The 13,966-nt window shown below is 51.3% G+C and overlaps 2 protein-coding genes across 2 annotated transcripts; one reads left to right on the top strand and one right to left on the bottom strand.

Annotated features, from left to right (window-relative positions):
• The first annotated feature begins 1,048 nt into the window (after positions 1-1,048).
• Positions 1,049-5,358, top strand: LOC125532062 (inactive protein kinase SELMODRAFT_444075-like). The gene is made up of 9 exons (XM_048696242.1): positions 1,049-1,382; positions 1,487-1,626; positions 1,726-1,820; positions 1,906-3,356; positions 3,497-3,657; positions 3,906-3,982; positions 4,073-4,220; positions 4,597-4,746; positions 4,869-5,358. The coding sequence occupies exons 1-9, from the start codon at positions 1,208-1,210 to the stop codon at positions 5,145-5,147; spliced, it is 2,676 nt and encodes an 891-aa protein (XP_048552199.1). The 5' UTR covers positions 1,049-1,207; the 3' UTR covers positions 5,148-5,358.
• A 97-nt stretch (positions 5,359-5,455) lies between these two features.
• On the bottom strand, positions 5,456-8,989 carry LOC125532073 (RGG repeats nuclear RNA binding protein A-like). Its single transcript, XM_048696248.1, has 6 exons — positions 8,603-8,989; positions 8,100-8,493; positions 7,844-7,991; positions 6,260-6,418; positions 6,125-6,181; positions 5,456-6,010 (listed from the first exon to the last, which is right to left on the bottom strand). The coding sequence occupies exons 1-6, from the start codon at positions 8,766-8,768 to the stop codon at positions 5,819-5,821; spliced, it is 1,116 nt and encodes a 371-aa protein (XP_048552205.1). The 5' UTR covers positions 8,769-8,989; the 3' UTR covers positions 5,456-5,818.
• Between the last annotated feature and the right edge of the window lie 4,977 nt (positions 8,990-13,966).

Below are 13,966 nucleotides of genomic sequence, written 5' to 3'. Positions count from 1 at the left end.
AATTGCCATGATTGAAAATAAAAAAGTTGTCTTCTTCTCAATAATAAAATTGTCATGCCATTAGAAATAAAATGTTCGTGGTCTAACTGAAAAAATTGTCATGGTTTAAATAATAAAATTGCCATGTTGCAAATAATAAAATTAACATGGTCTAACTGAAAAGTCGTCATGGTCTATACAATGAAATTGTCATGCTACCTGTAAGAGCATCTTCAAAAATGCATCACGCGCTAAAAACCATCATTTTTGTGTGCCGGAGACAAAAAAATAATAGCGCTCCAGCAGACGCTGTAAAATAGAGTGCGCATAAAAAACTTTAGCGCATGTGCTAAACGCGGTATCCCAGGCTGCAAAATTTGGACGCCGGATTATGTGCGTTGCAAAATCTGAGCTGCTGTAGTTGGGACCGCCGGATTCGGCGCTGTGTTTTTGTGCATCTATAAAACCTCTTCGTCGCTCCCGCAGGGCAAAAAGACTGTTTTGGCCTTGTAAAAGGATTATACCGCGCAGTGGCGGAGCCAGGAAAAAGTATTAAGGGGGGCCAAGTGTTGCTTATCCTTGGCAGGGAGGGCCAGCCCACTAAAATACCTCATTTTCACAATACATAATCACTTGTTTATATGTATACTAGGCTTAAATCAATTTTGTTAGGGGGGGGGGGGGGCAGGGCCCCTGCTGGTCCCCCCTGTCTCCGCCATTGATACCATGCCTGTTTGAGATGCTCTAAGAAACTACCATGGTTAAATGATATGTAAATAACGAAATTGCCATGTAAACCTAAAATAAAATTGGACATGTCAAGTTAAGAAAAAAAAATCTTCCCTGAAAAACATCACAACTCTTGGGATTTGCAACTGGTTAATCAGACGAAATCTTGAACGGGGCTGTCAACCATGTAATGTTGTTCGCTTTGGGTTTTGGCCATTTGGTCTTTGTCCTAAACAGTACTGGCACTTGCACTGAATGCGACAGTACTAGTACATGAGTAGATGAGTAGCTCTTGCAATAATAGCTCTCCCTTTATTTTCAAACGACGTGAAAAAGACAGGACAAGAAGACCATCTCACCCTCACTCCTCACTCACTGACAGTCTTCTCATCTCTGCTCTTCTGCTCCCCCACTTCCAAAATCCAAATTCGAACAGCGCGCTGCCAAAAGACCAGCCAGCGGGACACGCCGGCGGAAGCTCGAAGGCTGCGCTCGGGGGATGGCCGGCGAGCAGGGAGCGCCGTCTGCCGCGGCGGTGGTGGTGGCGGCGCGGGCCGCGGCCAGGGAGGTGCCCCGGGCGGCGGCCGCGTGGGCGCTGGCGCACGTCGCGCGGCCCGGCGACGCCGTCCTCATCCTCGTCCTCATGCCGCCGCCGCAGCCGGCCGCCGCCTCCGGTACCTCCCTCTTCCCACCCCCGATGAGAGCAGTGTCGTCCCCCAGTCACAGATGCTCACTTGCTCAGAGTGTGTTCTTTCTTCCCCTTTTGTTCGTCCTCCAGGTAGAAGGCCGTGGAGCTTCCCCTTCTTCGCGGGGGGCTGCGCCAGCGCCCACGCCGCGGCGCCGGCCCAGCGGTCCGACGTCTCCGACCTCTGCGCGCAGATGACGCTCACCCTCCGCGACCTCTATGACCCCTCCAAGGTCAGCTGCCGCTGCTCTGCCGCTCGTCACTTTGCCACCTGCCACTGAAGTTTGTCTGAATGAAGTGCCGCCCTCCTGTTGCTGCTGAGCTTGGTGCAGGTGGACCTGAGGGTGAGGATCGTCGCCGGCGCGGGCCCCGGCACGGTGGCCGCCGAGGCGAGGCGGGCGCGGGCGAGCTGGGTGGTGCTCGACAGGTACTGGCGGTGACGCAGCACATCAGCTCAGTTTCTTCTGTAAAAATCAGTGGTGTAATGTTGCATTTGCTGCTGCTGAATTCAGGGATCTCAAGGTTGAGGAGACGCGCTGCATGGAGGAGCTCCAGTGCAACATCGTCGCCGTCAGGCGCTCCCGGCCCAAGGTGCTCCGGCTCAACCTCGCGTGCTCCACGGAGGAGGCACACCCGGAGCCGGCAACTCCCCCGCCCCAGCCCGAGCCCAGTGCCCAAGATGAGGTGAACGAGGGGACGGTTTCGGTCACGGGACCCGCCGTGACGACGCCGAGCTGCAGCCCGAACTCAGAGACGCCGTCTGGCAGCACCGACGACGCCGGAGCGTCCTCCTCCGTGTCCACCTCGGACCCCGGCGCTTCCCCATTGTGTGCTTCACCTTCAGAAGAGGCCGGCATCTGCATCTCTCTGAAGAAGGAAGAAGCAGAGGATGCGGGAGCGTCCTCCGTGCCAACTTCTTCAGAAGAACCGGGCATTTCTCCATTGTGTGCTTCAGAAGAAGCAGGCATCTCTCTGATGAAGAAGAAGGAAGAAGAATCCGAGGATGTGGAGACATCTCCTCTGTCAAACTCAGCAAACCCAGCCAATTCTCCATTGTGTGCTTCAGAAACAGACAGTAGCTCTCTGAAGAAAGACGAAACCACCAACATTGATGCATCCTCTGTGTCAAGCTCAACAGACCCTGCAACCTCTCCAATGTTCGCTTCAGAAACAGACATCAGCTCGCCGGAGACGGAGGCGTTCGACGATTCCACCGGAGCATCCTCCGCTGCAAGCTCAGAGCCTGGCACCACTACTCCAGCTTGTGCTTCAGAAAGAGATATGAGCCCTCTGAAGAGAGAAACTGTCAATGTACTATCTGACCCTGGGAGTGAAGCTTCAGCTGCAACTCCTCAGGCAGCATCAGCAGCAGCCTCGCCGTCAATCCAGCCATGGATGGCCGACATCCTGCAGCGACCCGGAGCATCCCCCAGACCAACACCAACCCGTCGAAGAACCCCGACGGCCGACGCGCTGCTGGAGAAGATCGCCAAGCTGGACCTGCTGACGGAGATCAGCGCCGTCAGGAGCAGGTCAGACCTCAACTTCAGAGGCAACGTGAGGGACGTGGTGTCCCTCTCCCGGACCCCTGCGCCGGGGCCGCCGCCGCTGTGCTCGGTGTGCCAGCACAAGACGCCGGTGTTCGGGAAGCCGCCGCGGTGGTTCAGCTACGCCGAGCTGGAGCACGCCACCGGCGGCTTCTCCAGGGCCAACTTCCTGGCCGAGGGTGGGTTCGGGTCTGTGCACCGAGGGGTGCTGCCTGACGGCCAGGCCATCGCCGTGAAGCAGCACAGGCTCGCCAGCAGCTCGCAGGGCGACGTCGAGTTCTGCTCGGAGGTGGAGGTGCTCAGCTGCGCGCAGCACCGGAACGTCGTGATGCTCATCGGCTTCTGCGTCGAGGGCAAGAGGAGGTTGCTGGTCTACGAGTACATCTGCAACAGATCACTGGACACTCATCTCTATGGTAAGCTAGTAATCTTATCATGCAAAACTCAGTGTGACAAATTCAGTTGTTGAGATAGAAATGCACCGATATTTCCTTCAGTGCATGAGTGTGTGACCTTGCTATGCTAACTGAACTTGTTGGTTGTTGCTCTCTGTTAGGCCGTCACAAGGAGACCTTGGGGTGGGCTGCCCGGCAGAAGATCGCGGTCGGCGCCGCCAGGGGGCTGCGGTACCTCCATGAGGAATGCAGGGTCGGCTGCATTATCCACCGCGACATGAGGCCGAACAACATCCTCGTCACGCATGATTTCGAGCCACTGGTATGAAAATGATCATCAACCTTTGTTACGATGCAAACAAGGCCATTGCCAGCATTGAAATTTACTTCCCGTAATCATGTTAACATTCCATGATTCCAATGCTATAAAAGCTTACCATATACCTGATCATTTTGGAACTTAATCATGAGCTAAGCCATGTGCTAAATAAGTACGTATAATTGGCGTCGCTATGCCAAGTTTTGGCTTGTTACATTTGAGCCTGAAATTTCCTCATGATGGTGTGACAGGTCGGCGATTTCGGGCTGGCCAGATGGCAACCTGACGGAGACATGGGTGTTGATACAAGAGTCATTGGCACATTCGGGTGAGTGATCAGACATGCAACTTTCCCATGCTTGGTCAGGTATAACTTGTGAAATTTGGCAAATATGAACCGCCCTTTTACTGTGTACAGTTACCTGGCACCTGAATATGCTCAGAGCGGGCAGATTACCGAGAAGGCCGATGTGTACTCATTTGGGGTTGTTCTAGTGGAACTTGTCACTGGACGCAAGGCTGTCGATATCAACAGACCCAAGGGCCAGCAGTTCCTTACTGAATGGGTGAGCTCACTGAATAATTACAGAACTGCTGCTATCATAATCCCCTTTCTGATTTTTTTCTTCCACTGTTTGATGGTAAGAAACTACTCTGATAGCTAAATGGTAGTTTTCACCAACCAAAGAAAAATTCCTCTTTAAGGAATACATATTTTGTTAAAAGGTAATAAATGATGCTTGCACCATGAACCAATATGAAACTGACAGATAGTATTTTTGTGCACCTGTTCATGCTCCATCAGCAACACAGACCTAAAGCAAAATGAATTTTGTGCTGTTTTGATCCATCTGGGTCGACAGGCCCAGCCTTCGTTGGAAGAACCTTGTCCTGGTATAACTACAATATGTTCTGACCCTGTTCCCTTCATTTGGAAAACAGGCACGGCCATTGCTCGAGGAGCACGCGATCGACGACCTCATCGACCCGCGCCTCGAGGACCGCTTCTGCGAGAACGAGGTCTACTGCATGTTGCACGCGGCGAACCTCTGCATACGGCGTGACCCACATTCGAGGCCGCGAATGTCCCATGTCAGTCAAATATTCCCACACAACCATTTCACCCTCTGAAGCTCTCAGTGTGATCAACCTTCAGTGTCCATGTTGTGCTTAGTTGCTTACCCTTCTTCCTGAATGTCCTGCCTGTTTGTCAGGTTCTCCGCATCCTGGAGGGCGACATGGTGGTGGAGTCCGGCGGCTGCATCTCCGCGCCGAGCAGCGACGCCGGGAGCATGAGCCGCCGCATGCTGAGCGACCGGCTGCACTACCAGGAGCAGGGCAGCCCGGTTCGGTCCGATCAGCGTGTCAGCGCGGTGAACCGCTCCCTTGAGACCACCCTGAGGAGCGCCTGGGATGCTGATGAGCAGGGCTTGTCTAACAGGTTTTGGTACCCTTCAGCAGCTGCTGCAGACTGCAGCCAACACCCAAGATGATGAATTGTGTGCTGCTCTTTGCATCTGTGTCACTGATGCTCTGTTTATAGCAGTGGAATAGATAGTATAGTATAGTAATAGGGGTTTACATTGTGTAACCCTGGATTTGAGCTCTTGTTTCTGAGCATGAACTGATACAAGTGTGGTGACATACATGTATGCAGTTGTTTCACAGTGCCTGTGTGGAGGCCATTTGTGTGATGTGATTTTCCAGGCTTAGTTCAGCCTTTACACAAGCACCCATCAGGTGCCTTGCCATGGCAGAATGATTTCTCCACAGAAAATATGCACAATGAACACACAAACCATAAGAAAGAAGATGACTTAATTCTGAGATGAGCAAAATCACAGAACCAAGCACACAGGAGACACATGACAGCAGCAAGTGCACCAGGAAAACATCTCATACATGGCATTGTCCTATTGAAATGAACGGAATAAGCTGCGGCTAAAACAAGACACGACACGGGTGGGCGGCGATGGGCGGGTGCACCTCCGGTGTACACGGGATACACAGACGGCGACGACGAAGACACGGCGACAGATAAAAAAGACGGATGGGCGAAACGACGACACGCTACTGAGTACTGACAACTCAACAAGGACACGGTCTGGAGTGAACCACCGAGGAGCCGCTGCTAGTCGGATCAGGGCACGGGACACAGACCCCTTCACTTCCCACCTAGCGTCGGAAACTGGGACTGGTCTTCGATCGCCGGAGCAGCAGCTGGTCGCCGGCCACCGCCGCCGCCGTTGTACCCGCCATGGGCCTCACCGCGTCCCCTGAAGCCACGGCCGCGGCCCCGACCGCCACTGTACCTCTCGCCTTCAGCTGGCTTCAGGAATTCGTTGATGCTGAGGGACTTCAGGCAGGGACAGGCAGCAGCACAGGAAACAACATAGCACAACAGTTAGTAAAAGATACAACAGTTGCTCAGACCAAAGTAAACAGGACATGAGACAAATGCGCAGGATACCTTCTTGGCACGCTCCTCTCTTTCTGTGTTTTCTTTCTTCTTCTCCTTGTCAGAGCCCTACACCAGGGGTGGCGGCGGAAAGTTAGCATCAATATGACCACATGCAGAAGAAAGACGGCCTGATGTAAAACTTACCAGCTTGATAAATACTTCCTCAGCATCCTTCTTCACTGACAGTTGCTGCATGGACTGCAGCTCCTTGTCAACTTCAACCTTTCTCTCCTCAGCCTTTAGTGCGAGTATCGCTTTCCGCTTCTCCTCCAACACTTTCTCATACTCCTCCAAGGTCATCTCCTGTATGGTCAAAGTACAAGTTATTTCAATACAGATGTAGCATGCCACAGGACAAACATTAGGCATCAGAAAGAGCACAAGCATGCCACAGGTAACCTATTCAAACTTGTAATGAGATGCCTGGATCATATACAGACAACAAATGCCAAAGCAGAACATGTGCAGACAACAGTACAGGAGCACCAGAATGTTTTAGGGAAATTGAATATGACACAATAAGCCACCCCATGGGGGTGGGTGAAGAGGTAACGCCACTGTAACTGAACACACCTTCATCATAATACAAACAAGCTCAGGAATATATCAAAGAAGTCTGGGCGGCTCAAATAAATAAGGGGGGAAATAGCACTCAGACGGCTCAAATAAATAACAGTAAGTCAAATACTCTAGGGGAAGCTATTGACAAAATAAGATTAAACAAGAGTACATTACATCAAAGAGAGGATGCTGTTATATGAACCAACTATCGGCTAGGTAAAACTGAGCATAGGCAATCCATTTCTGAGAACGCTAGTGTCACTGGATCAGCCATATTCCACTATTCCCTACCAAATAACAAGGTACGCCTTCAAAGTGAATGACTATTAAAGAAATTGATATTTCAGTACGTGTACATATGCATTTGATCTACCACTTATTTAGATACCAGCAGCAAATCAAATGACTCGCTGAGGTCAGTTAGTGACACAGATGTGACAATACAGTAAAATGTATGTGATCAAATGAGTCAAAAAAACAACACAGTACACTCTGACAGCAGTATGTAGCATCGGGCACAAAGGAGAAGAGAACTACAAAGCTGACAATAAGACTAGCCTGGAAGATGAGGAAATATTCCAGCTTCCAAAGAGCTTGATTCAAACCATTTTTGCACTGTGGCAGAAGTAGCTATTACGCGAGCAGGTGTACAGCAAACATCTAGACCCTGCTTGGAATGGGTGCAAGTTTTTACACCTGTATTTATTTTACAGGTGTAAATTACCGGTCGCCTCTTGATTCCTGCCTGGAATCAAAACGACGGGAGGAGGTCCGTATCCTAAACTGGCCAGAAACAAGCTGAAACGCTAATCCAAGCAGGGCCCTAGACTGGTCGAGTAACTGTATTACGTTACATCCCTAGAATAGCATATGTAAAACATGATAGTCCCTCCGATCCGAATTAATACATCCCTAGAATAGCATATGTAAAACATGATATTCCCTCCAATCCGAATTAACTGACGCAGCCTCTATACAACGTAAAACAGGCGTTATATAGAGACTTTGTCATTTAATTCGGGTCAGAGGGAGTATCTCGATTGTCCAATCAAGCAAGAAATGCTACCATCACCCTTGTCACCAATGCAAAATGTACACCCCATACAGTACAACTATGACGACACAATGCAAATCAATCAGATGATGGAAAACTCCAGAAAAATATACCTTATCTTCCTCAGCTTCCTTCTGTTCCTCTTCATTCTCCGCACCCTCCTTGACCTTCTCAGCCTCGGGCTGCGGCTCATCCTCGGGCTTCTTCTCATCCTCTGCCACAGCAGGGGTCTCCTCAGTGTTGACAGCCTCCACATTTTCCCTGATAATCATCATCACCCACATAGAAGGCGTCAAGCTCCACACATCATAATAGCAAAAAGAATCAGCATCATGCCAAGAAACAGAGACTAATTGGATCAATCTTAACTGTGGGAACCCTTCGTCGGTGGCGGTCCCCCAGTTGCCGCGGCCAGAGCCGTCGCGCTTCATCCCGAAGCCGCGGCCGGTGCCGCTGCGGCGCTCGTAGGAGCGGTGCGGGCGCCCGAACTCGTCCGTGTTCTGCCCGTCGGAGTAGCCCCCGCGGCGGCCGCCCCCTCCGCGGTAGGGCTGGCGCGGCCCGCGGCCCCTCTCCGCCTGCTTCCCATCGCCGTCCTCCAGGCGAGGCGCCGCATAGCCGCCGCCGCCGCCGCCGTAGCCGCCCTCGAAGCCGCCGTTGGCGTCCGCGTCGCCGTAGTCCCGCCGCGGGCCGGTCCTGCCGAACCCGCCCCCGCGGCCGCCCCTCCCGCGCCCGGCGCCGTCCCCCCGGTTGCCCCTGTCCTCCGCTGCAGCCACAAATCGCATCACACCATGAGCAACAGAAACGGAAGCTGGGATCGAAAACCCCATCCAGCAATCGAATCGGAGGGAGAGCGAACCGAGAGGGTCACTCACCGGGCGGCGGGGTCTTGGCGGGCGGCTTGGAGCCGGGCTTGCCGGCGGCGGGGGCAGGCGCCGCGGGCTTGGGCTCGGCGGCCTTCTTGGCGGCGGCGGCAGCGAGGAGCTGCGAGGGGTCGTCGTTGTCGACGTCGCCGAGGAGATCGAACTGGTTGGACGTCATCTCCGGCGCACAGCACCAACCAAGCACTCAAACAAAGTACAACTCCGGCGCGATTCGAATCTAGCAGGAGGCCGCCGGCATGGGCGACGGATTGGATGGAAAGATTAGGGTTTTGGAGGGAGGTGAGGAGGTGGTAAAACCCTAGCCGCCGCCGCCAACGGAGAAGAAGCCGCTCTGTGCTGTGCTGCTGGAGCTGTGGGAGTGTGGGATGTGACAGCGGAGTGTGCTGGCCTCCGTTTTCAGACCGCGGGCGGAGGGGGAATGCCGGAAATGGGGCTGGGGGAGAGGGGTAATTACGGGTGTGCGTGGGTTTGCGGGGGTGCTGGGGCTGGGGGTGGTTTGGTCATTTTAGAGGTGGGTTGTTGGGACGGTGGTCGTGGGCTTCGGGCGTGGGTGTCGGCCTGCCCTGGCTTCGTATATGGGCCTCCAGAGTTGATGGGTCCCCACCCCGCCCATTCACCATAAATCTTTTTTTTTCTAACTCATTCACCACAGATCTATGGGCTCATTCCGTTTGGAGGAAATCAAAACGTAGGAGTTAGGAGTAGTATAGAAATTTGATAGGATGACACTTGCCATCCTAAGGAATTGACTTGCCTCGTTCCTACGCGCAAAATGAGCTTTGAGTGGATGTGTAGTTTCCTCCAAAAACACAGGAAATAAGTAGTATGCCTACGAAATTCCTATACGCATTCCCTACAAACCGGATGCATATATAGGAAATTTGTCTCCGGACTCTTTGTTCCTATGTTTTTCTATGAAATTCCTCCAAACCGAATGAGGCCTATATCTACCAAGTAATAAAGAGACTCCACAAATCTATAACATATTGGAAGATCATTGTCTTGGTTTGGGCCAAAGTACAAACAAGCAGAAGAGTTCAGTCTTGTTTAGTCCAAATTGTGGTGCATCTGTTAGGAGAGGTGTTAAGAGGACTTTGAATATTCATCGGGAAGAACTCTCTAAAGGGTATCCTGGTCTACCGACAGCCACGGGCAAGATTGCAAAGAAGAAATTTGAGTATGTTGTGGAAAGCTTGCGGTCTAGGGTACAAGGGTGGTGTGAAAAGATGATGTTATGTGCAGCGAAGGAGGTTCTTCTTAAAGCAGTGGTCTAGTCACTACTAACCTATTCTATGAGTTTTTTTAAACTCACAAAAGGTTTGTGCAAGAAACTGACGACAGTAATGTCCAAATACTGGTGGGCGGGATCATTAGATAAAAAGTGGAATGCATTGGCACTTATAGGAGAATTTGGCTGTAGCAAAATATAAAGGAGGGCTAGGTTTCCGGGACCTTGGTTAATTCAGAGAGTTTATGTGCATGTGTTCTCAAGGGGTGTTATTATCCTTCAGAGGATATCCTTAGCGCAGGTTGTCCCACGGGGCCTCGATGACATGGCGGGCTATCATTAGAGGAAGGAGTGCCCTTAGTAAGAGCCTGATCAGGCGAATTGGTGGTGGAAGAAGGACTGAAATATGGCATGATAGATGGATCAAAGGAACACACACTATGAAACAAATAGGAAGGCTTACTATTAATTTGGTGCAGCTTGTCGCCAATTTGCTGGAGCCAGATTCTAGGCAATGGAACACACAGCTGGTAAGGGAGACGTTTCTTGCGCCAGATACGGACGCTATTCTTAGTATGGCCTGGTCGAGAAGAGCTACAGAAGATATATGGGCCTGGGCTTGGGAAAGGACTGATATTTTCACAATCAAATCAGCTTATAGGGGAAATGACGAAAGAACGTTTCAGAGAAGGAGTGCCAATGACCCACACGTATAGGGGATCAATCATAGTTCTTTTGATAAGTAAGAATGTCGAACCAAACAAGGAGCAGAAGGAAATGATAAGTGGTTTTCAGTAAGGTATTCTCTGCAGGTGCTGTAAATAGTGAGAGCAACTCCAACGGGCCGACCCAAACGGACGACGATTTCGTCCGCTTTTTGTCCGTTTGGGTCGGCCGCTCGCCCGGCGTCCGCCCTGTTTTTGATATGGGTTGGCAGCGCGCCCAACGCGCCGACCCATATGTGCAGGCGTGGCCGGCTGGCCACCCATTTTTACATTGATTTGCATTCAAACATATGTGAAATGAAAATGTTAAAACAAGCCAAATAGTCTGGCCGCCCGAATAAATAGTATAGTTTTACAAGCCAAATACAAATAAAAATGTTTCACATAGTTTTGCAAACGAATAAAAGAAGATACCATCTATTGGTTGCCAACATGAGTCCACATATGCTCAACCAAATCATTTTGCAGTTGCACGTGAGTTTCCCAATCACTCATGTCTTCATGAAACTGAGTGAACTGCTCAAATGTTGCCGCTACTCCATGCTCAGGCACAACATTCTCACCCTAAAACTGAAAGCCTTGATCGTACAGACATTCCGGGCGCTTGTCTTCTACGATCATATTGTGCATGATCACACAAGCAGTCATCACCTCCCATAGTTTCTGCGTGCTCCAAGTATTAGCAGGATACCGAACGCTGCCCCATCGAGATTGCAAAACACCAAAGGCACGCTCGACATCCTTCCTAGCACTCTCTTGCTCTTGGGCAAATCTTTTCCTTTTCTCTCCGACAGGGTTGGGTATTGTCTTGACAATAGTGGTCCACTGAGGATAGATACCGTTGCCCAAATAGTACCCTTTGTCGTAGTTGTGGCCGTTGACAGTAAAGTTCACCGGTGGGCTGTTGCCTTCAGCAAGCCTACCAAACACCGGCGAGCGCTGAAGCACGTTGATATCATTGTGTGATCCAGCCACGACCTCTAGTATGATAGTGCAAGCCCTGACATGTCCCTTATACTGCCCTTGCCAAGCAGAAGGGCAGTTCTTCCACTCCCAGTGCATGCAGTCTATGCTGCCAAGCATCCCTGGGAAGCCCCTGCTGGCATTCATTGCCAGCAAATGGGTTGTATCTTCAGCTGTCGGCTCTCTCAAGTACTCAGGGCCAAACACAACAATCATAGCCTTGCAGAACTTATACAGGGACTCTAGGCATGTAGACTCGCTCATACGGATGTACTCGTCAATGAGATCATCGGGCACTCCGTATGCAAGCATTCGGATGGCGGTGGTGCATTTATGATAAGAGGAGAAACCAATCTTGCCGACGGCATCCTCTTTGCACTCGAAGTAGTCATCATAGCCGACCACTCCCTCTCTAATACGGTTGAAAACATGCCTACTCATACGGAACCGGCGGCGGAATTTATGATGTTTGAACAACGGGTTTGTTGTATCAAAGTAGTCCTTCCAGAGAAGGAAATGCCCGCTCTCTCGGTTGCGATTCACCGCCGGAAGGTGGCCCGGTATGGAGCCATGAAACGACGGCCACTGGCTGTTGAGGTGGTGATGGACAAACACGACAGCCAATATCTCCTCCTCGTCGTTGGACGACAAATCGTCGGAGTCGCAAAGGAAATTGTGGAAAAAGAACTCGTCGGCAGAGTCCATCTCGTACCTTGGCAAACTGTCGAACAGCTTGCGGGCGTCGGCGAATGAGACGGCCGGCGAGGGGAGTCGCGGCGCCCACAGACCAGCTAGCTGCCCTGCCGGCATCCGACGAGTGTGACGGCGTGCGACGAGCGTGCCGGTCGGATGTGGCAGGGGCGGCGAGGCGGCTTCTTGGTCGCGGGCGGCTTTGCGGTGGGGGAAGCGGCGGTGGGAAGTAGTTTGCTCCCTGGCGGCAAAACGGCGGCGTAGGGCGACGGGGGGGAGGGGGCAGCGTTGCTGGGCGGATGTGGAGGCGGCGGCGGCTGGAAGAGTCACCGGAAAAAATGGGCGGCGACGTTGGCGACGAAGGAGGCGGGAGGGTTGCTTTGTTGGTCGCAGGTTGAGACGGGAGGCCAATGTGCCACAGACCAGCGGGCCCGGGGACAAGAGTAGGCGAGCGCGCACGCGTCCGTCACGTGTCCGCGCCGACGCAAATCAGGCTAAAAAATGGGTCGGGAATGGGTCGCCCGCGGGCGAAAAACGAACGCGCGTCCGTTTGGGTCGGCGCGTTGGGGCTGCCTTTTCTAACCGCGCCGACCCAAAAGGACGGTCGCGGACGAAATGGGTCGCCCCATTGGAGTTGCTCTGATAGCAGATATTTTTCTATCAAGGTAGTTCATAACAAGTAGTAATTGTAACAAAGGTGCATCAAGGTGGCCCAATCCATTTTATAACAAAGAACAAGCCGAAAGTACTTCTTATAGTGAGCAAAGCGTTCTCGAGGACACATGGGAATTTTGTCTAGTTAACATTCATTATGTTGAGGTTATTCACGTTCACTACTTTGATAATTTGATATGTGGGTGGACCGGTGCTAGGGTGTTGTTCTTACTTGAACAATCAACTCAGTTATGATTACCCCTGATACTTCTCCAACGTATCTATATTTTATGAAGTATTCATGCCATGTTTACAATGATTTTATATGGTTTTGGTGCACTTTTACATGATTTTCATGAACTAACCTATTAACCTAGTGCCCAGTGCCAGTTGTTGTTTTCTACATGTTTTTGGTTTTCCAGAAAATCCATAGCAAACGACGTCCAAACGCGATAAAAATTCATGGTGATATTTTATGGACAAGAAGAGACTGATGACCCACAAGTATAGGGGATCAATCGTAGTCCTTTTATTAAGTAAAAGTGTCGAACCAAGCAAGGAGTAGAAGGAAATGACAAGCGGTTTTCACCAAGGTATTTTCTGCAAGCACTGAAATTATCGATAACGGATAGTTTTGTGATAAGATAATTCGTAACGGGTAACAAGTAACAAGTGTAACAAAGGTGCAACAAGGTGGCCCAATCCTTATTGTAGAAAAGGACAAGCCTGGACAAACTCACTACTAGCAACCCACATGTACCAATCTGAGGTTTTGAGACAAAGATTGAATACAAGAGATGAACTAGGGTTTGAGAGGAGATGGTGCTGTTGAAGATGTTGATGAAGATTGACCCTCCCTCGATGAGAGGATCGTTGGTGATGACGATGGTTTCGATTTCCCCCTCCCGGACAGAAGTTTTCCCGGCAGAATAGCTCCACCTGAGCGCTAGATTACTTCTGCCCAGGTTCCGCCTCAAGACGGCGGCGCTTCGTCCTGAAAGCTTCCTTATTATTTTTCTAGGTCAAAACCTTTCATATAGCAGAAGATGGGCACCGGAGACCTGCCAGGGGGCCCACAAGCCCTGGGGGCGTGCC

The sequence above is a fragment of the Triticum urartu genome, chromosome 1 (genome assembly GCF_003073215.2).
Source record: "Triticum urartu cultivar G1812 chromosome 1, Tu2.1, whole genome shotgun sequence".
NCBI lineage: Eukaryota > Viridiplantae > Streptophyta > Magnoliopsida > Poales > Poaceae > Triticum > Triticum urartu.
Note: the sequence above shows the minus strand (reverse complement) of the source record. Positions and strands in the feature narration are given on the sequence as shown.

Excerpts from the sequence above, each read along its gene's own strand:
- LOC125532062 (XM_048696242.1), top strand. The coding sequence starts at position 1,208 with ATGGCCGGCGAGCAGGGAGCGCCGTCTGCCGCGGCGGTGGTGGTGGCG. Across the intron at positions 1,383-1,486 it reads GCAGCCGGCCGCCGCCTCCG|GTAGAAGGCCGTGGAGCTTC; the intron begins GTACCTCCCTCT and ends TTCGTCCTCCAG. Across the intron at positions 1,627-1,725 it reads ACCTCTATGACCCCTCCAAG|GTGGACCTGAGGGTGAGGAT; the intron begins GTCAGCTGCCGC and ends AGCTTGGTGCAG.
- LOC125532073 (XM_048696248.1), bottom strand. The coding sequence starts at position 8,768 with ATGACGTCCAACCAGTTCGATCTCCTCGGCGACGTCGACAACGACGAC. Across the intron at positions 6,419-7,843 it reads AGGAAGCTGAGGAAGATAAG|GAGATGACCTTGGAGGAGTA; the intron begins GTATATTTTTCT and ends TTGACCATACAG. Across the intron at positions 6,182-6,259 it reads AGGAAGTATTTATCAAGCTG|GGCTCTGACAAGGAGAAGAA; the intron begins GTAAGTTTTACA and ends CCCCTGGTGTAG.